We start from the raw sequence: 22,665 nt of genomic DNA on the forward strand, positions 1-22,665 counted from the left end.
CCCACCCCAACCCCCAGCCAGATCCTGGCTTTTTGCAAGCCTTTGGGCTTGTGTGATGGTAGCAGCCCTGGTGTCCCTGAGCACCATATACTTCACTTTCACGTAAGTCTCTGAGCCAGCTGTTGGGTTTCTCACCAAGAGACAGATGAGAAATAGACAGTGAGAGTGCAGAGGCAGGGAGGAGGAAGGAAGCCAGGAGGGGAAGGAGGATATTTAGTGAGAAGCACAGCGATGTGGGGAGCCCGAGGCTTTGGGAGGACTGTGGGAGGCTGGTAATGCTGGTGACATTTGGTGGAGGGAATGGGGTCTGTCTCCTTAAGCCTCATGGGGGCTCCGGGTTGCCCCCGACTAGAACTCAGTCTGGTCCTGGTTTCAGATGCCGAGCACTGGTGCAAAATGGAGAGTGGGTCTTTCCAGTGGCCTCAGGCCTTCTCTGCCTACTCAGTTTATATAGCCTCATTTCCATGAACATCTCAGACCCAGGAATTTTACACAGAGGTAAGACCTCAGACCCCTGGGAGAGGGAGGTGGCACCCCAAGGGCTGGTGCCTACAGGGGCCATTTCTAAAGGGCTGACCCTACCTGTGGCCTCAGGATCCCTTCTTACCCTGTTATCATTACTTGGGCCCTGGCACTTCCTTTCCCAAGCCACTGAAGTGTGAAAACACAGAATCCTGGAGGTTTTCCAGTTGCTTTAGAAGGGAGGACCTGGCAAGAGAGGCAGCAGGCTCTTCCAACCAGGCAGTTCACCCTTCCTCCTTCCCATTTCACACCCGACTCCAAGCACTGATCACTATTCCAAAGGGGGGAGCTCCACGTAGAGCTCTTGTGGCTGGAAAGCCCTTGTCTCTGTCCGCCCATCTGAGTGGTCAGCTTGCTCAACAAGGACCGGGATTCCCCTGCCCTTCTCCTCCCCACCTTCTTGTTGCCCAATGATGCTATGGGGCTGCCCCGAGCATCAGAGTGATACAAGGGCCTCCTCCACTGCCCAAACCTCTTCCCCTGCCAGGCGCCTTCGAGCAGGACCCTGAGGCCCTGTACAGGGCACGAGTGAATGGCAGGTTATACGACATGCCGTGGTGTCCCACCTGTAATTTTCACCGCCTGCCTCGAACCTTCCACTGCGAGAGTTGTGACATCTGTGTGGAAGTGAGTGTTCCTCCTCCCTGTCCATTCATCAACCCATCCCCAGGCACCTGGCCAGGACCAGGAACCGCACGACATGACTGGGCCGGGGGGTGGGTATGAGACCATCTTCTCAAACTGCTTCTAGTGGCATAGAGACGTCAACACCTCAGTGTCTGCACCTGCCCAGGGAGGCTGGCCTTACTTGCACAGGTGCTGACATGCAAAGGGCATCCCCTCTGTGCTGAGCCTGGTGGAGTCAGGGGGAGGAAAAGCAGTGACTGTCCCCTCTCCTGGCTTGCTGATACTAGATCCCCAGCCCTTTACGCTGACTGCTGCCCTGTCCTGGGAATCTTTGCCTGTCTTGGTCTGGGTGTCCCAGTTGGAGGGTTTCCTGGGTTCTGAGTGCATTTCTCTGATGTGCCCACCCTGCTCGGGTTCACAAGTTCAGACAGCTGGTAGGGCAAGGGTGATTATTTTCATCCTTATCCATCCTGCTCCAAGTAACACCAGGCAGGTTTTGTCTCTAAAGACCTCACGCAGGACAGGTGTCCTGATGAGCCATGGGGTCCTAACTGTGCTCTAACCATGGAAATGCCAGGTTCTCCCTGAGATGGGAACCAGTATGTAGGGCCAAGAGCAGGTGGCCTAGAGGGCTACATTGGGAATAGGGGGTGATGGGCCTCAGGATTAGGGGGTGATGGAGACCAGTCGCAAGGGGACTCTGAGTCCTCATTCCTCTCTCCTAGGAGTTCGACCACCATTGCAGTTGGGTGAATAACTGTGTGGGGCACCGAAACATCCGGCTCTACCTGCTAGTCCTCGTGTCCCTGTGCCTCTATCTGGGTACTGTGCTGGCCACCTGCGTGCTTTTCATCATACGCAGGAGGCCCACGGCGTTTCTGGACCAAACTATGACGTATCCACACAGTCTCAAGGGCCCACACTGGGAAGAGCTGGTCTGGTGGGGAGGGAGGGGCAAACTTCCTAGGAAGGGAGCAGTGACAGTTGGGGGGGGTCGGGGCGGAGTGACAGTTGGTGGGGGGCGGGGCGGGGCTGACGTGGGCGGGGCTAGAGGGAGAACTCACTTGAGAGGACCTGTGAAGTTCATGTGGAAGGCCAGTGGGGTCAGGGACATGGGCGGGGTAGGATGCCTGTGGAGTTAAGAATCTAGGGGGGCACAGAGTAGGGTAATGAAAGTTGGAAAGGGAAAGGTGGGAGGACAGTGTGGTGGAGTGAGGTTTCCCTTGAGTGTACTGGACTAACTATCCAGTCCAGGGAGGGAGAGCTGGTGGGTTGTGCTAGCTGGGGCAGGAGGGAGGGAGGGAGGAGTCGGGTTGAAAGGCGGGGCCAGGGAGGAGCTCTTCCATGGCTTCCCTTCTTAGCCTGTGCACAGCATCCTAGTGGCTGTACCCGCTGGGGCCCTCCTGCTCCCTCTCATCGTGCAGTTGTTCATCAAGGCAGTGGCGGTGGGCACTGCCAGGCGACCCTATGAAGATCAGGTAAGTGGTCTGAGTGCGTGTGCCCTTGGCTGTGTGGAGGCATCTTGCACCTCTGGAATTAGGCACTTTGTGCGCATTCTCCACTGCCCTTGGCCCTGATGGTGCCTCATGAGTTCTTCCAGACCCACCCCTAAAGATGCAGCTCAGATATCTCTATATGCTGGATCTTGGTGGCCATTCTCCCTCCTGGGTGCATTGCATTGGAAGCCTACTGTGTGCTGGGTGTGGTAGGTGGCAGTTATTTAAGGGATGGGTATAGAGGTAAGTGCATCATGCACTTGTGTTGATAAGCAACCAGCCATCAGAATAACACCGGAGACACCGGGAACACTCTGAGCGAGGGGTCAGTCCTGAGTGGTGTAGTAGACTGGAAGAAACTGGGAGTTTGGTGAAGTCCACGCTGCAGAGTAGAACATGGCACTCTCTGTGTCCTAGGTGTGCTTTTGGAGAGGCAGACAGGAGGGCATTGACTGTGAGAGGTACAATTTTGCAGAAAGGCTCAGAAATCCAAAAATAGGGTGTCAACAGAATGATGAAGAAACGAGCTAGTTCAAGCACAAGGTAGCATGGGCAATGAGGTTGACTCCATGGGGGTCAAGATTAGAAAGGCCCAGAAAGCCAAGCATGGAATTTTGTTTTGAAGAAGTGGAAACCTGGGAGCCATGGTAAAATTTTGTAAAAATGTCATTTATTGAGGGGTAATTACAAACAGTAAAATTCACCCTTTTTAGCCTATAGTTAGGGATTTTGACAAATGACATCATGTACTCTCCACCAAGATCAAGGTTAACCAGTTTCATTACCTCAGAAAATTCTTTCATCTCTTGTAATTTTCTCTCCCTGTGTCCTTGTGGTTTTTATTTTCAGAATCATGCATAAATGGCGTTGTGGGCATTCTAGTCTGGCTTCATTCACTGAGCATGATACATTTGAGATTCATCTATGTAGTTGCTTAGATCAGTAGTTTATTGTCTTTTGTTTGTGTAGTATTGTATTTCCCTACAGATTACTTATACATTCACCAATTGAAGGATTTTTACTTTGCATCTAGATTTTCACAGTATTTTTGTTGGTTTATTATTATTTTGTTTGTACCAGAGATTGAACCCAGAGGTGCTTAACCACTGAGCAATAATCCCAGCCTCACCCCACTCCACCCCCAGCACCCATATGTTTTCCTTTTGAAAAATTTTTAAAATTTTGAATAAGAGTCTTACTAAGTTACTTAAGGCCTTGCTAAATTACTAAGTTACTGAGGCTTTGAACTTGCCACTCTCTTGCCTTAGCCTCCCAAGCCATTACAGGCATGGGGAACTGTGCCCAGCCAGTTTTGGGCAGTTATAAATAAAGCTGCTACAACAACCATTGGTGCATAGACATGTGGACATAAGTTTTCATTTCTGTTGGGTAAATTGTTAAGGGTGGCATTGCTGAATCATAAGGTAAACCTGGGGGACTTGTTAGGAAACAACTGTACCGTTTCTACTTTCTACCAGTAATGAATGAGAATTCCAATTGCTCCACATCCTCACTAGATTTTGACACTGTCATTTGTTACTATTCTTTGTTTTCAAATTGTAGCCTTCTAATAAATGAGTAGTGGTATCTCATTAGGGCTCCAGTCTGTATTTTCCTAATGACTAATGATGTTCAGCATAGTTTCATGTTTTCTCAGCCATGGGTATATTGTTGGTGAAGTGTTTGTTCCAATCTTTTGCCCATTTAAAAAAAAATGTGTTGTTTTCTTATTGAGTTCAGGACTTCTCTATACTGCATTGAGATCTATGTTTTGCAAATCTTTTTTTGCAATTCATGGCTTGTCATTTCATTTTCTTCATAGCATCTTCCATAGAGCAGGAGTCCTTAGTTTTGCTCTTTTTCCAGTACTGGGGATTGAATCGGGTGCTTGACCACTGAGCTTCTTCCCCAGCATTCATTGTTGTTCACTCTGAATGGAACCTCATGTCCTGTGTGGGGAACAGTTTTATTGCTTTCTTTCCCATCTGTGTGTCTTTATTGTTTTTTCTTTGAGCGTCCACTAGGTATGATAGGAGTGGGCGTCTCTGCCATGGGATTCCTTTAGTATGGCATTCACTTGACTAGAGGCTCTTTCAGGAAGACTGGTGGGCAGCATCAGTGGGGGAGGGGAAGCTACAGACCCCAAGACAGCTGAAAAGACAGAGGATCCTCTCTGCTCATCACCTCCCATCATTTTGGTCAGCACCCCACCACTACCATATGTGGTTCCCTCCCACCTGTGACTCCTGTGCTTGGCCCTTATTCCTCAGCCCTGTGGTCTGCCTGTCTTCTCTCTCCAGCTTCACTCCATCATTGAAGTTGCCTGGCAGCCTTTTCCTTCCTCCATTCTGTGGTTTTTCCAGCCCCAGATCAGGCCATAGGCCATTGTCCTTCCTCCTCTACTCAGAATGAGGCCCTCCAAGTCCAGGATCCCCAAGTCTCAAGGGACCGAAATGTGGTCTGCACACTAAGATTCACCACACAGGGCTCCTTTATATAATTGGCAGCACTAATTTCAGGCACTGATCCCATGCTCCAACTTTCATTCCCACCATACTCCATTCCCTGACTTCAACTCCTCCTAGAGTTACTTGCTTGGTGGTTGGTGGCAAAGACTCTGGTGAAGACCACATAAGTTCAAATCACAGCTCTAGAACTGACCAGCAGGGACACTCTACCTAGCCCCTGGTCACTCAATTTCCCTATCTGTAAAACAGGGAATTGTGGGTTAATTCAGGTAAACCACATAGAACAGTGGTTGGTACCAGAAAGTGCCCTATGTGCTTCTGTTACTGTTACTACCATTACTTCCCGTGGTCATCTACACATGTTTGTGCCTCATCTTAAAAGCCATACAAGTCTCAGCCTTAATATCCCAGGCCTCCACTCAACCTGCTGTACCTTCTGGGCCTTATTTCCTGAAAGAGTTGACCTTGTTCACTAGCTCCCCCTTCACTTCCTGGGCCAGGTCAGCCCAGCCCTTGCTGTCAGGATGATGCTCTCATTAATGGCCAAAACCAGCACACATCTTCAGAGGACACAGCCTCTGAAACCAGAAGTAGCTATCTCAGCACTTAACTCTCTGGGCTTCTCCTCTGCATGCACCTGGGTGCTGTGATCTGGGTTGCCTACATGGTTCCCATGATACCTCTCTCTGCTCTACCCTGGCCACTCCCCACGGTGCTCAGTGCCTCGTGTTGCAGCTGCCCTCACCACTGAAAGTAGGCTGGTCATGCTGTTTGCAGGATGCTATCCATCCCCAGTGCAGTGACTATTCTTTATTTTTTTTGCTACTCGGTATTGAACCCAGGGGCACTTTACCACTGAGCTATATCCCCAGTCCCTGCTACTTTTCTTTTTGTAAATCAGGGTCTCACTAAGTTGCTGAGGCTGGTCTCAAACCTGCTTCAGTGTCCCAAGTCACTGGGATTACAGGTGTGTGCCACTGTGCCTGGTTGGACAGAAGCATTTTTAATGCCCTAAAATATTTCTGGCTGAGGGTGCATCTCAGTGGTAGAGTGTGTGCTTAGCATGTGCAAGGCCCTGAATTTTTAAATTCCCAGCACACAGAGAAAAGAAATCTGAATAAATGAGTGAACCAACAAACAGAAGAATCAACATTTGGGGATCGAAGGAAAGAGAGAAAGGAACAGAGAGAAGCCTGGCGCCCTGATCCCCCAAGATAAGGAGAAGAAGGAGAGGCAGCAGGAAGTTGGGCAGAAAATGGGGCAAGAAGATGCTGCTGGAGTTTGGTCCTCTGGAGTGTGAGGGTTTTTGAGACACAGAATTGGAGCAGGAGCCCCAGGAGTGGAGCCAGTGAGAGAGGCTAGTCTGGGTGCCTCAGAGCTGTTGGATTCTAGTTGTGTGTGATAGGGTTCCATGTGGGGGGAGGAAGGTATTCAAATTTACTGCTCAGTTCTTAGATATTTATTAACTATCATTCCTTAAGCATTTTCTACACTTTATGTACAATCAGTATTTTCTATACATGATATATATCTAATCAAACATTCTTTCTCTAAGTTTAAAAATTCTGTGATTTTTTTTAATACTCTGCCAATAATTAATTTATTTCTTCTGGTACTAGGGATTGAACCCAGGGGTGCTTTACCACTAAAGTTGCATCCCTAATTCTTGTTATATTTTGTTTTGAGATAGGGTGTCACTAAATTGTTGAGGGCCTTGCTAAGTTGTTGAGGCTGGCCTTGAACTTGGGATCCTCCAGCCCCAGAATCCCAAGTCCCTGGGATTCCAGGTGTGCACCACTGCACCTGGTGGTATACTCATTTCTTAAGTGCTGTGAACACCTTAAAGGAGGCAGAACCTCATAGAGGACAATGATTCATGTTGCTTTATGGACATATTCCAGAGCTGTTCTGATGTGGAATCGTCTTTCCTTCTGGTGGACAAGAGTGTTTGAAGATGAAAGTCTTCATGTGTAGGCCATGGGAGAGTTGGTGTGGATAGAAGTGCTGCTGGGCCACTTGCCATTATAACAGAGTATTTTCTACCTAAAGCTTATGAAGTTGGGGTGAAACTAAACCTGGTCTGGAAGGAGGAGGGGTCGAGGCTGACAAATGGACTCAGGGGAAAGAGAAAGTAGAAGAAGGGAGAGGAGAAGCCAGTCAGTGTCCAGGGAAGGACATGACTTTTGAGCTTGACCTTTCCTGCTTTGTGTACTGAAGGTCTTCAGCTCAGATTTTCCTGGAAAATCTGATTTTTGACTAGGGAAATATGTCTGGGCATCCCCTGCTGCCACTGGCCTCCCAGAGAGTGAAATTCAATGAAGGTAGATTTTTAGAAAAAATCAAGAGGTAAGAGAGTAAAGTGGTGACACCATCTTTGGGTCAGTTGAGCAGAACAGCACTAGAAAGATCTTAAAAGGTACCTGGAAGGATGAGGTGAGAGGACAGGTGTGGCCAATAGAGACAGAGCAAGGATCCTGCAAAGGGAGGCACAAGGGGATGAGGAGCCCTGAGAAGGCAGGAGAGGTGGGTGTTGGGTCAGCACTGTCTGTGGACTGCTGCTCACAAGTGGGTTGAGGAAGGTCACTCTTCCTAGGAGCCTGGGAAGGCAGGAGGCCCTGGGTCACTCTTAGAGCCTTGCCACGGGCCCAGGTTGAGCCCTGACTTAACTGACCAACTTAGCAAGGGTCACTGGGAGATGGCCTTGCCCAGTCCTGCTGATTCTGAGCTCCTGTTCCCTTTTTCATCTCCCTCCAGCAGGATAACCCTTATAACCAGGGCTGCACAAGGAATTTCTACAACACGCTATGTGCATCCTTGGGACCCAAGTGAGTTGGTAAACCAAGGGCTCAAGTGGTGGACCCTGGGGCTGGTGGGGTGGGGTGAAGCTGGGTCTATTTCCCTGGTCTCTGTCCGCAGCTCCCAGGCCTTAACACTTCCTGTTCCTTTTCTTTGGGGTTTTCTCCAGGGCACTCTGGGAGTTTCTGGGAATTTCACTCTTCCTTGGTGTTGTAGGTTCTTGCCCCAAGATATGTGGTAGAGGGGAATGGCAGCCTGGATAAGGCTCCTGGATGAGAGCCCTGGGCTCTGTGCTTTCCCAGCTGAGGGCTGAGTGTGGTCAGGGAGACCAGGCCAAGGTGGGTAGTGACTCCTTGCATTTGGCCTGTTGCTTCCCAGGTACATGTCCGAGGCTGTGTACCTTCAAATGGAGCAGGACACCAACTGGAGGCCAACCTGACATCATAAAGACCTCCTTGGGCCCAGGTCTGCAACCCAGGCCCCCCAAGGTAAGTCTGCACCTTTATAGAAGGTAAGGGGTATGGGGTGAGCTTTGGAACATGGGGGTCTGTGGTTGCATATGTGTGGGGGGAAGCCCCCGATGTTGGGCCGGCCCTGAAGCTGAAGCAGGTGGAGCATAAGGAGTGAGATTATGGACCTGGAAGGTGCAGGGTCCAGGTCACAGGGCTTCAGAGCACACCCAGGTGTCCCTGGATAGAGAAAGAGAAAAGACTGCACTGCTAACTAGCTGGTTGGCCTTGGGACAGTCCCTTACCTTCCTAGTCTGAGACTAGTCCAGTAGCTTATAATGTTTTAAAGGAGATTCTTTTTTTTTTTAATTGGAAATTTTTACTCAGTCCCATGTGAAACAGATGGAATGGAGCATTAGGAGTGCAGTGGGCTGGGTATCCCCCAGTGCCCCCCAAGGGCCCTTGCAATGACTTGTGGTGCCAACCCTCTCTTTTTTCCTGCCTCGTGGAGCTGAGGGACTTGACTGTGAGCAGTGGGGTGGAGGTTAGGGAGAGAGCCCCCAAGGTACTGACTCTGTGTTTATCTTCCCATCAGCCCAGTGCTACAACATCCCACCCGGTGATGCCAGGATGTGAGCCCTACACGGAGGTCTCGTGGGCCTGAGCCCCCCCACTCAATCCCCTGTTGGGGTGCCATGACCTCCACAGTTATCTAATCCTTATAAAATATATTTTTTGTTGCTTTTTATCGCTTCTCTGCCTGTTTATTCTATGTTCAGAGAAGCGTGTTTCTCTGTGGGTGTGGGGAGGCTATGAGGGCTGGCAGGCTGGGACAGAGCCCTCCTGGAAGGGGAGAAGATCCTTGCTCTCTGGAGACCCAAGCTCAGGAACCAATACTGTCTGGCTTTTTGACCTTGGGTAAGACACTTAGCATTTCTCTCCTCCTTAAAATATGGCGACAGTAATAATCACAGTGACTGACCTGGCTGGCTTCCTGGCAAGGGCTGGAGATGAGAGGAGAGAAAACTGACCAGCCTGGATAATACCAAGTGCACCTCAGACTACTCCACAAAATAGAAATGGAACTTATTTATTAGTAGTTTTAATTGTGTGTGTGTGTGTGTGTGTGTGTGTGTGTGTGTGTGTGTGTGAGAGAGAGAGAGAGAGAGAGAGAGAGAGAGAGAGAGAGAGAGAGAGAGAGATTGTGTGTGTACTGAGGATCAAATCAAACCCAGGGCTTTATGCATAGTAGGCAAGTGTTCCACCACTGAGTTTCATCCCCAGCCCTTTTTTATTTTCAGACGTGCTCTCACTAAATTGGCCAGGCTGGCCTCCAACTTGTGGTCCCCTGTCTCAGCCTCCCCCATAGCCTCCCAAGTTACAAGAGTTAACTGCCATGACTATCTTAGGGTTTTCTATATGCAAGATCTTTCCACCTGCAAGTGATTTCTTCTTTCTTTCTCACCTGGATATTAAATATTTTTCATGCCTAATTTCTGTGGCTAAAACTTTTAATAAATATAAGATTTTTCATTAATGCCCTTCATAAGGTTGAGGAAATTACCTTTTATCTCTGTGTGTGTCTTTTTTAACTATGGAAGGTATTAGATTTTGTCAAATGCTTTTTCTGCACCAAATGATCATGTATGATATTTTTCTTCCACTATTAATGTGGTGTACTACAAATTGACATTTTCTACAAGTTTTAGTGTTTAATAATTAATAGCTTGACTGACCAGGTCCAAGACACAAAGATATACACTATGTTCAAGAAACTGGGGGGAAATTACTCTATAAACTAACTACATAGTATGTGATAAGAATGGGCATTATAATATAAAACCTTTCAACACATAGTAGTTAGCTGCAGGAAACCATGTTTAGCTTAGGAAAATGGTATTCCAAATTTCAGTGTAAACTACTAGCAAACTTTAATTCCTTTGTGTGGCAACTATCATTTCTGTTTTCAAACTCTTTCACCCCAGCCTGCTTTTTAGGGTCTGGAGTAGTTTTTTCCCAATCACAAGTGTGATTACCAATAGTGTGGATTCTTACAATGATCTGATGAGACAAGGTCTGATATGTGTCTTTCATTCATTGCACCACCAAGGTGATCCTGAATGATGCTGGAGTCAGTCTTGGCCATCTCCCCAGTTTCCAGTTTGGTAATGTTGTCTCAGACTATCACCTATAAAACATTTTGGGTTTGGGGGGAGTGTACTAGGGATTTAACCAGGGGATGATTTATCACTGAGATTTGTCCCCAGTCCTATTTATTTTTTATTGAGTCTCAGGGTCTCACTAAGTTGCTGAGGACCTGACTACATTGCTGAGCCTGGCCTCAAAATTATGGTCTTCCTGTCTCAGCCTCCAGAGGTGCTGGAATTATAGACACGTGCCACCATGCCCAGCTATACTCTACTTTTAAATGTTGAATCATTTTTGCATTTCTTGGATAAATCCCAGTGCCGATGATACATAATATTTTCAACATGCTGCTGAATTTAGGTTGTTAAGTTTTTAAAAAATTATTTATTTTTTAGTTGTAGTTGAAAACAATACCTTTATTTCATTAATTTATTTTTTTGTGATGCTGAGGATCGAACCTAAGGGCCTCGCACATGCTAGGCAAGCACTGTACCGCTGAGCCACAATCACAACCCCAGTTGTTAGGTTTTTTTTTAAAAAAAGATTTCTGTATTTAATACTCATAAAGGGTATTAGTCTTAGTTTTCCCCTGTGATGTCTTTGTTTGGCTTTGGTATCAGGGTAATATTGGTCCTGTAAAGTGAGTTGGGAATTGTTCCTTCCTCTTCTACTTCTTGGTAGACTTAGAGAAGGAGTAGTGTCTATTTAAAGTTTTGGTAGAATTTACCAGGGATCCCATAGTTTTCTTTAGAAGAGCCTACTAGTTTGTCAATCTTGTTGATTTTCCCCTTTACTACCTTTAGCTGTTTTAGACTAGATTCTATTTAGTTATTGGTTTTTAAGAATTTAAGTGCAATTCTAGTATCAGTTCTATTGACATTATGAAATACTACCTCTTGCAAGAATTTCACTTTGTAATATATTGTCATTGCAAAAATATTTTATGTGGCAGCTGAGATTGGTGGGAAAGGAAGATGCTAGTGTGTTATTGTTTTGCTTTGTTTCTTTGTTATTAATAATTTGGGTTTTTTTTTTAGGTTTACACTACAGTAGAGTGTATTTTGACATATTATACATACATGAAGTGTAACTCCCCATTCTGGTAGTTGTACATGATGTGTAGTTTCACTGGTGGTGTGTTTATTTATGAACACTGGAAAGTCATGTCCAATTCATTCCACAGTCTTTCCTTTTCCCATTCTCCCTCTCTTCCCTTCATTATCCTTTGTGTGTTAGCACAAAGGGAAATGAACTTCTATTCTTCCCTTCCTTACCCCTCTTATTGTGTGTTAGCATCTGTATATCAGAGGGAACATTCAGCCTTTGGTTTTCTGGGATTGGCTTATTGTATTTTTGCTTTCAAAAAAAATTTATATTTTTAAATTGTAGATGGACACAATACCTTTATTTTATTTTTTTAATAAGGTGTTGATGATCAAACTCAGTTCCTCACTCATACTAGGCAGTGCTCTGCCACTGAACTACAGCTCCAGCCCCTTGCTTTGTTTTTTTGAGATGGTGTTTCACTATACTATTCTGGCTGGCCTCGAATTTGTGGTCTTCCTGCCTGAGCCACTGAGTAGCTGGGATTACAGTCCTATGCCACCATGCTTGGCTCAAGATGCCAATTTTAAATGAAAGAAGATGTTTGAGTTCATAAGTAAATTTTTTGTGTTATGGTTTGTATGTTTGTGTGGGGGGTGGTTTAATGTGGTACTGGGGATCCAACCCATGGCCTGCCTCACATGTGCTAGGTAAGCGCTTTACCACTTACGCATGACACCAGTCCTTGTATGGGGTTTTGTTTACTACATAACATAATTCTATGGATTCAGATGGTAACAACCAAGAATTCAGAAAGCTTTTTGTATTTGAAAGCTATAAAAAAATTCAAAATACATGGTGCTAAAATCAATAGATTAATGAAACAAAATGTCCACACACAGACTCTAGAGATAAACATGCAGGATGTTTACGGGGAATGATTTGGGGATAAACACCCCTGGAAGGAAGGGAAGTGGAGGAGAATATGCAAGACTGAGCAGAGGGGAGTCACTTGAGATAAGGGCCCAACAAAAGCTCAGCAAACCCAAAGGTCACGTGGCCCTTCAAAATTGTCCTGCTTTGGGGTACAGTGGCTGGGCCTGTATGCCTGAAGTGACCACTCCTTGGATACAATCTGTCCCTGGAAGAAGGGGAGGCAGGACCCAGATTTGGGGCTATCTCCCACCCACACTCCAGCAGCTGGGCAGGTAAGTTCTTCATTCTGGAGGGGAATCTGGGAGGCACCTCACAGGGTCCACTCCGCAGATCTGAGTGTATATGAAGAACTCAGTGTCTGTTTAAGTGTTGGTCATGAATCCGGGAAATGAAATCTACTTGATAAGTCATACTGGAAACATTGATTGTAACCATGGGGAACACACATGGATTAGACTGTTATCTCATCTTACCCGACATTAATTTAAGATAGATTAAAGAATTGAAAGAAAAAAGAAACAATATACCTAATACTTATCAGCTTGAAGGAGAGGGAAACAGAAGTAAACTTAGATGATACCAATAAAATGATTAATAGACTTGATCACATAAAACAAACATTTTGCATTCAAAATTTTACACAAATTTAAAAGGCAAACAACAAAACTGAGAACATGTTTGCAATAAACACATTGAAAACATTAACATGTATTCATTTATATTTGGTTGGTTCTTTATGTTATCCTATCTTTCCATTCCCCTTTATTTTTACTCTACCTTCTGCATTTGACAGAAATCATTTGACCTTTGAATTTCTGAGTTTGGATTTTTTCACTTAGCATGATATTCTCCATTACCATCCATTTACTGGCAAATGCCATAATTTTGTTCTTTTTAAAAAAGTGATCCTGCAACTAAAAAAGAAACCCAATACTTAGGTCAAAACTACAATGAGCTACCACTTCACACCCACTAGGATGGCTATTATCAAACAACCAACCAACCAACACCAGCACCACCAAACAAAAAGTGCTATCAAGTATGTGGAGAAATTGGATCCCTCCATGCATAGTAGATGGGAATATGAAATGGTACAGCTACCATGGAAAACATTATGGCAATTCCTCCAAGAATTAAGCAGGTATTCCCATATGATCCAGCAATTCCACTACTGCAGATAGATCTGAAAGCATTAAAAGCAATGACTTGAACAGGTATTTGCATATCAACGTTCACAGCAACATTATTTATAGTAGCCAAAACGTAGAAGCAACTGCAATGTTCATTGGCAGATGAATGGATAACAAAATATGACATAGAGTGGAATATTATTTATTCATCTATATAGAATGGATTATAATCCAGCTTTAAAAGAAATGAATTCTGACTTATGCTCCAATATGGACAAAACTTGAAAATACTATTATGCTAATGAAATAAACCAAACCCAAAAGGATAGCTTGTATGATTTATCCATTTATCTGAGATCCCTAGTATAGTCATACAAAGACAGGAAGTAGAGCAGTGTGGGTAGAGGGAAGGAGGAGGAGCGATGAATGGGCACAGAGTTTCTCTTTGAGGTGATGAAAAGTTCTGGAGGTGGATGGTGGTGATGGTTACTTAACAAGGGGAAGGTACTTTATGCTGCAAACCAGACACTTATAAATAGTGTAAGTGGTAAATTCTATGTTAGGTATGTTTACCATGATAAAAGAAAATCCCAGCACATTCATACCAAAATGTGTTCAATCTTGCTTCTAACTTGTGATCCTCCTGCCTCAGCCTCCTTAGTTGCTGGGATTACAGGTGTGCACCACCATGCCTGGCCATTAAAATTTTTAAATAAATTTTAAAAAAAGAAAGGAATAAAAGAAAGAAAAGGAAAAGAAAAAAGCCCAAAATAAATCATTAAAGCACAGTCCAGGAAGAGGATACTATAGGTGACTAACTTCTTGTGATCCCAGAAGAAAAGCCAGGTTTCCCAGGTTCACCATCAGTCACTGGGAGAGTGAGCACACTCTGAAGGGCAAGTGGTGGAAACCAAAGCAAAGTTAAGGTAGAAGTAGAAAGCAAGGGCAGCAGACAATGGATGTGCATTTAAGGCTGTTGGTAAAACTCTAATCTATTTTCTGTTCTTTTCTTGCTCCTGGCACACAGGAAAAACATTTCTTAGCCCCTTGGATTTAGAAGTTGTTACTGCTTCTCCTGCTGTGGCAAGAGGTAGAAGAAGCCTGGCTTTGAGAAGTAGGTGGGCACATTAGATTAGAGTAGCTTGCATTTCTGGGTCCCTGCATCAAGGACAGTTGCTCTAAGGAGTCACTTTAGTCTGTAGAAGACCTTGCCTAAATGAAGAAAGATTTGGGGCATTTCTATGCTCAATTTGGGGCTGTTTGTCATAGTAGCATAACCCAGCTTATTCTAACTAATGCAGATGGAGCCTTGCTGAGAGGATCAATAGAATGAGGAGTGGCTTTTTTAAAAAAAAGAATGAAAACAACCTTCCTAGTTATCATTTCTACCTATCCATTTGTTTTTTTCCCCTGAGAGAAGCCACTTGAATGACACACTCCCTAGGAGAGGCATTCTTAAGTATAGGAAAGGCTTGAAAGTTTTTGTGTACTGAGAATGATCCCAAAGAGATGGAGAAGAGGACTTGCCTGGTCATTCAAATTTAATAGATGACAACAGGTATGCAATTCCCAACAAAAGAGGAAAGTTTACTTTGCCTAAAGAAGAGAGTCACTTCTTTCTTGGTGTCTTAGTCCATTTTGTGCTTCTATAACAGTATCCCTGATATGGGTAATTCATAAAGAACAGACACTTGTTACGTTTCTGGAGGATGAAAGTTCAAGGTCAAGGAGTCCTTATTTTGCTAGGGCCTTCCTGCTGTGCTATCCCACAGTGAATATGACATAGAAAGTGGGAGAAAAAGATCAAGAGGGAAATAGGGTTGAAGAGAATGTACTTCTGTGATACTCAAGAAAATAACACATCCTCCCCATATTCTCTGCTTGGTTGGCTCTTTCTGTTTTCTGTTTCTTTTCCTGTCCATCACTCCTCCAGCCGAGTCCTAGAAAGCTGATCAGGCTGAGTGGAGAATGGGTCTCCCTAGGGGCTGAGGTGAGGATAGATGAAGAGACACAGCGACCTTCCTGTGTCCTTTTCTCTCTCCCTAAGCCTCATCTTAAAATGGACAGATGAGTACCAGGGCTGTCTCTCACATCCCTACCTCCGGGACTCTTGCCTAGGCTGTATGCACATAGGGAGGGGTCTTGCCAGGTACTGCTGCTCCCTGCGTGAGCTGCAACTTAGACACAGTCTGTTCTAAGGAAATAGGAAAAATGCATAATTAAACAGAATGATAGACAAAATCCTTGACAGAGCTCTCTCTCCTTCTTTCTCTCCCTGTTACCCTCTCCTTGTTTTTCCCTCTCTTTTATATTCTGTTCTTTCATTACAGCTTTCCCTCTATACTCTATAATATCCCTCAAAAGACATTTTCTTATTTACTCTCTTTTTCTTTACTTCATTCTGACTTTTCACACCAGCTGTCTTGGAATGTTGGATCAGACCTCAGGTGAACCAATTCTGTAGAGAAATGAGCTCCATTGTATCCTCAGTACTTGAAACAGTATTTATCCTACCACTGCTACTCAATAAATATTTGCTGAATAAATAAAAAAGGAATGAGGGGAAAATAATAATTTAGTCTAGGTTAATTATCATAAACCAAAAGAACAGTATAGATATTTCATGAGTAGAAGTATGAATGGCTTATCCCCAAATAACAAGTGCAAATTATAAGAAACCCTTCATGTAGCAGAATCTGTATGCCTAATCTTAATTAATATCACACTACCAATTTTATTCAAATTATACTTTAGTAGCCATGATAATTTGAATAACATTGAATATTCAATACTAAATCTATATGTTGAAACTTAATTGGAATATATCCTCACTACTTTCCTGATCTGATATGATTGTTATGCTCAAGTTATGTTTTCTTTTCCTTCACAGCTATGATGCACAATAAACTACAAACAAAATAAAAAGTATTAGCAAGGTGCAATGACACATGCCTGTAATCCTAGTGGCTTGGGAGGCTGAGACAGGAGGAGCACAACTTCAAAGCCAGCCTCAGCAAATTAGCAAGCCTCTGAGCAACTCAGCAATGCCTGTCTATAAATAAAATATAAAGCAGGGAAGGTGCTGGGGCTGGTGCTCAGTGATTAAGTGCCCCTGGGTTCAATGCCGGTTTTTTATATCGATCTATCTATCTATCTATCTATCTATCTATCTATCTATCTATCTATCTATCTATCTATCTATCTGATAGATAGATAGAACGAACATTAGTACAAAGTATGAAATGTTCCAGATTTTGCACCTGTGAAATTATTCACTCTGAAAAGTTCACACTGTAAGTCAGGAAATGCAAGGACTCTAGAAAATAGGCATAACTCATGAATCATATTATTTTCCCAAAATAAATAATAAAAGAACCACTAGCTGGAGCTGGGGTTGTGACCCAGCGGTAGCCTAACATGTGAGAGCCACTGGGTTTCGTTCTCAGCACTGCATATAAATAAATAAAATAAAGATCTATTACAACTAAAAAACAAAACAAAATTGTTTATAAACAATTTGAGGGCATTTTGACCTACAAAGGAAGATAAAAAAAAAGTCTCTAAAGTAGTGGCCACAAGTGAAAACAATAGTTAATATTGCCACATGAGAATCCAGAAAATATATGCATTGCTGCATAAATATATAAATACCAAGAGAAATACAGTTTTGGATGATCCCAGTATGAGTCCATGAAGTAGAACTCATTTCATCCTGTAAACAATAATTCATTTTCTTACTGACTTGTTGAAAAGATTTTTCTCTCCAGAAAAAAAAATCACATCCATTATTTTTTGGTCTCTTGAGGTTACAGCTGTTAGTGAATTTCAGTGAGCCTTCAGGTCAGTCAGAATTAGTTAAAAAGAATTTAAAGAAGTAACTATACAATAACAATTAGAATATATAAACAAGGGAAGGGTGTAGAGCACAGTGGTTGTGCACATGCTTAGCATATGCAAGTCTTCCAGTTGGATCTCAACCAGCACACACACACACACACACACACACACACACACACACACACTGTCACACAGACTTTTGGAGTCACAGTATTGCTGATGCACATTGACATGACTTCCCTGCACAATACAGAAGCTTCCATTGGCACATTCCCATGAACACCTGTGGAAACAGGCATGCACTCAGACCCCACAAATGTTCACCCACAGAACACACTCAGAAAGATATGTACACACACACACACACACACACACACACACACACACACATACACTTACAGTAGTCCATCTATTGTGAAACCAGAACTCTTGTCTTCTACAAGACTGAAGAACTGAGTTAGAGTTTGAAGGGTATATTTCCCCTTTTTACTTTCTGTTTCCTCATCTGAAACCTCTCTTGTCTGACTCAGATTACAGAGAAATATACCGAGAGCACTTGCGCGGCCTAGAGGAGAGCCAAGAGTGGGGAGTCAACCACAGCTACAACCAGCTGCTCCTGGTGGCCACACCCAACTCAGGGGACCCAGGATCACCTCCCAGCCCAGACCTGGAGCAAGAGCTGGATTCTGTTACAGTGGAGACTTTATTTGATCTCGGGGAAAAGCCCTCCCCTGCCCCATCCTTAGTGGTGCTACAAGGCTCTGCTGGTACCGGAAAGACAACCCTGGTGAGAAAAATGGTGCTGGACTGGGCCACTGGTACCCTGTACCCAGGCGGGTTTGATTATGTCTTTTATGTGAGCTGCAGAGAAGTGGTCCTGCTGCAGGGGTGCAAACTGGAGCAGCTCCTCTTCTGGTGTTGTGGGGATAACCAAGCCCCTGTCACAGAGATTTTGAAACAGCCAGAGCGGCTCCTGTTCATCCTGGATGGCTTTGATGAGCTACAGAGGCCCTATGGACAGCTGGGGAAGAGGGTGGGGAGTCCCATGGAGAACGTGCTGCGCCTTTTGATTAGGAGACGGTTGCTGCCCACATGCTCCCTTCTCGTTACCACGCGGCCCCCTGCTTTGGGGAGTCTGGAGCCCATGCTGGGTCAAAGGCGCCATGTTCATGTTTTAGGTTTCTCTGAGGAGGAGAGGAGGCAGTATTTCAGCTTCTATTTTAAGGATGAAGAGCCAGCCAAACATGCCTTTGAATTTGTACAAGGAAATGATGTTCTGTACACAGCGTGTCAGGTTCCAGGCATCTGCTGGATGGTCTGCTCCTGGCTGAAGGAGCAGATGGAAAGAGGCCAGGCAATCTCAGAGACACCCAGGAGCAGCACCGACATCTTCACTGCCTACGTATCCACCTTCCTGCCCGCTGATGACAGTGGGGGCTCCTCTGAGCTTACCAGGCACAGGGTCCTGAGGGGTCTGTGCTCCTTGGCCACTGAGGGGATCGAGCATCAGAGGTTCCTATTTAAAGAGGATGAGCTCAGGAAGCACAATTTAGATGGCTCCAGGCTTGTTGCTTTCCTGAGCAGCAGCAATTACCAAGAGGAACTTGACATCAAGAAGTACTACAGCTTCCGCACATTAGTTTCCAGGAATTTTTTCATGCAATGTCCTATCTGGTAAAGGAAGGCCAAAGTCAACTGGGGGAAGCATCCTCCAGAGAAGTGAAAAGACTGGTGGAAGCAAAGGAGCAGAAAAAGAATGAAGAGATGACCCTCAGTACGCAGTTTTTATTGGACATATTGAAAAAAGAGAGCTTCTTGACCTTGGAGCTTCAGTTCTGCTTTGAAGTTTCTCCCTCCGTATTGCAGGATCTTATGCATTTTAAAGAACAAATGGAATCTATAAAGCACCAGAGGAGTTGGGAATTTGAATTCTCCCTGTATAATACCAAAATAAAGAATCTTTCAAAAGTTGTTCAGTTGAGTGACATCCAAGTCAAGTTGTCACATTCAAATGAAAGGAAATTACCTACCGGGAAGCTGTTTTCTGTCAAAACCAGATTGGATAAAGGTCAGAAAGTGGAACAAAAATGCAATCCTGAGGGTGAATGCAGAGGGACAGAGGAACGAGACTCAGAAGTTAGAAGCAGCAGGATGGAAAGCAGGAAAAAGGGGACAGTGGAGATGAAGGATCAGAAGGATCACGGGATGGAGAAACAGGAGGATGGGGAAGGGCAGAGTGAAAAGATGGAGAAATGAGAGATGAGACTAAGGGGTAGCAGAAAGAGTGAAGGACAGAGAAACAAATAGAGAATTAGATTGCTGAGGGTCTGAAGGCTTGGCATAGCATCTGGGGAGAGGTCATGTGGACTGAGTTCTTAGGAACAATCATCTTTTACCATGGATAGCTGATTAGCACCCCTCCCTCAAGGGGCTGTTTATGACCGTCTATAGTGTGGAGTCCTCCTTCAGTAGCTCTCTTATATGTTAATGCCAATGACCAAGGCTTTGATTCTGCATCTGATTCCTTTTAAAAATAAAATAAGCTACTTAAAATAATCAAGCATGAAGTGAATTAATTTGGAGCATATCTGTGTCCACACTTTAAGGGAAATATACTGTGGCATAATGGGATGTCTCTCTGGCTCTGTATTTGTGGTCAACTACTGCTTAAGTAAAGAGCAGCCTTCTGTTCTTTCTAGAAGCTTTGAGAATTTACATTTGTTGAACATAAGCCACTGCTTGTCACAGACCTGAACTTTGATCTTGGAAGCTCTACTGTAACTTAATTTTATACCAATAACATGTCACTGTCATCTGCAGCTTTGTCATTAACTGACTTTTCTTTTTGGAAAGATTCGTCTGTTCCATGAATTGACTAATAGTATCTTTTTCTGATTTGGGTTCCTCTGTATAAGAAAAGAAGGAGTAAGAGATTCTAGGTGGAGGTATGATCAACTCTCCATGCTCATTTCATGGATGAGGAAACTGAGGTACAGTCAAGAGCCCCATTCATTTCTAGCATTCCCCAGAGAAATCTATTGCTTCCCATACCTCAGCTAATAGTGTTCTCAGAAGATAAACCTCTGAATGTCCTGGGAGTAATAAAACGGTGCTCAACTACATCCTGAGCTTTTCTTGGTCTCAAAGAGGTCCCAAAGTCTCTGTGCAGGCACCAATCCTACCCCATCCTAGTGTTTGTTGCTGACCCAAGTGTGGCTGTGATAGGTCCCCCCAGGCCCTACAGTGAGGCTACAGATGTTCCTCTTTTTGCTTTTAACACATTTTTTAAATTGCAGTAAGGGATTCCCACATGTGATTCCACATGTTTTTGACTCCAGCGATCTGTTAGACATGCCCAGACATCTGACTCCAAGGGAACTCAGTCTTGAATGGTCAATCAATGTGAGACCCTATGATACTAATTATTACTATTTATTCTTCACACAGGAAATTTGGTGGCTTGATATTTGATAATTATATAATGACACATTGAATACATGAATCAGGTATAGATATAAAACATGTCTTACAAAACATTGTGTGTGTGTTTCCATATACTTATTTAGAGAGCAGTTTGTTTTGGATTTCCAAAGCAGCAGATCAGCACTCATTGATCTAGGCTGTGTGGCCTTCTAAAGGACTCAGATGTTCTCAGAAGATCAACCTCTGAATGTCCCTGAATGTCTTGGAGAAGTTGGGAGTAATAAAACAGTGCTCAACTACATCCTGAGCTTTTCTTGGAGCCAAGGGGGCCTTTTTTAAGAAACATGAATCTAACATCTAATTGGGGATTAGGCATGTTACAATAAGTATTTCACTTAAGATTCATATTCATTTAAAATTAAAAATTAAATGACCCCAAACTTTCACTAAAAACAAATAAACAGGCTGGGGTTGTTATTCATTAGTAGAGTGCTTGCCTAGCATGTATGAGGCCCTGGGTTTGATCCTCAGCACCACATAAAAATAAATAAGCAAAATAAAGGGATTGTGTCCATCTACAACTAAAAAAAATTTAAAACAAAAAAACAGCCATCTGATTTCTGGTTTGGGGTATGGCTGTTTCTTTCTAACAATGTCATCAGGGCTTATACTAGTCTCTCTGCTGCTGCTTTTATAGTTGCTTTTAACCCTCATTCCAGACAGCCACTTTTATGCATCAGAGAAGATGGCATCTGCGCTCAGTTTAAACCATCCTTACAGCCAACAATTCCAGAGGAAGAGAATAGTCTTTACAATGGCTCTAGCAGGGAAGTTAGGGGAGGATTCTGACCTGCCCCTGGGTAGGAGCCAAGCCTCAAACACTGTGGCCTGGAAGATGGACTTCCCTGACCAGCTAGAACTGGATCTCCTAGCTCAGGTCACATGATCATATCCTCTGGATAAATGGCCATAACCCCAGGGCTGAAGGAGAAAGGATGGCTTCTCAAAGGAAGGCATTCAAAATACCTGTCACACAGATACAAGTATGGAATGAATTGGGGTTCCCTGAGGACTAGGCTGGGCAGAAGGGGTGAGAAGGATTCTCAAACCAGGCTACTGAATGTGGTGGTTAAAAGGAGGAGTGATTCTTGGTGCAGAGAGGCTGGGCCCATCCATTCCTTGCTTAGACTCCTCTGGATGGTAGGGAGAGAGGTAGCCATGATCAAAAGGAAGAAACTCTGTCCTTAGGGAACAACTATGGGACTCCCTTATGAAAAATGGGATTCCAGAGTGTCAATGTGAAAGAAGGTTTTCAAATGAAATATAATTAAATTTGAATTCAGATAAACAGTGAATATATGTGTGTGTGTGTGTGTGTGTGTGTGTGTGTGTGTGTGTGTATATATATTTGCAGGTGCATACTTATATTAAAAATGATTTGTTGTTTATCCAGATTTCAAAGTTCAAGTGTAACTAGGCATCCTGTATTTCCATTTGCTCCATCTAGCAATCCCTAAGTGGAGGAGATTTAGTAGTCGAGTAGGCAGCAACTATGAGCCACAGGAGTAAGACATCCATGGTTGTGGCTTATGTTAGTCAGCTTTATGTTGCTGTGATCAAAATACCTGGCAGGGACAATTTAGAGGAGAAAAAATTATTTTGGCTTATGGCTTCAGAGATTTAGTCTGTGGTGGGCTGACTCCATTGCTCTAGGCTCAGAGTGAGGCAGCACAGCATAGGGGAAGGATGTGGAGGAAGGAAATTGCTCAGGACCTGGTGGCATTGAAAC

At 44.2% G+C, this 22,665-nt stretch overlaps 1 protein-coding gene across 1 annotated transcript in view; it reads left to right on the forward strand.

Annotated features, from left to right (window-relative positions):
• Nlrp10 (NLR family pyrin domain containing 10) overlaps window positions 1–22,155 on the forward strand; it is a 31,067-nt gene extending 8,912 nt beyond the window's left edge. Inside the window, 3 exon segments of the mRNA XM_005326863.4 lie at window positions 17,984–19,081; window positions 19,084–19,689; window positions 19,692–22,155. Coding sequence (XP_005326920.3) covers window positions 17,984–19,081; window positions 19,084–19,689; window positions 19,692–19,729 — 1,742 coding nt within the window. The 3' untranslated portion in view covers window positions 19,730–22,155.
• Window positions 22,156–22,665: the final 510 nt, after the last annotated feature.

Source organism: Ictidomys tridecemlineatus, chromosome 4 (genome assembly GCF_052094955.1).
Source record: "Ictidomys tridecemlineatus isolate mIctTri1 chromosome 4, mIctTri1.hap1, whole genome shotgun sequence".
NCBI classification, from domain to species: Eukaryota; Metazoa; Chordata; class Mammalia; order Rodentia; family Sciuridae; genus Ictidomys; species Ictidomys tridecemlineatus.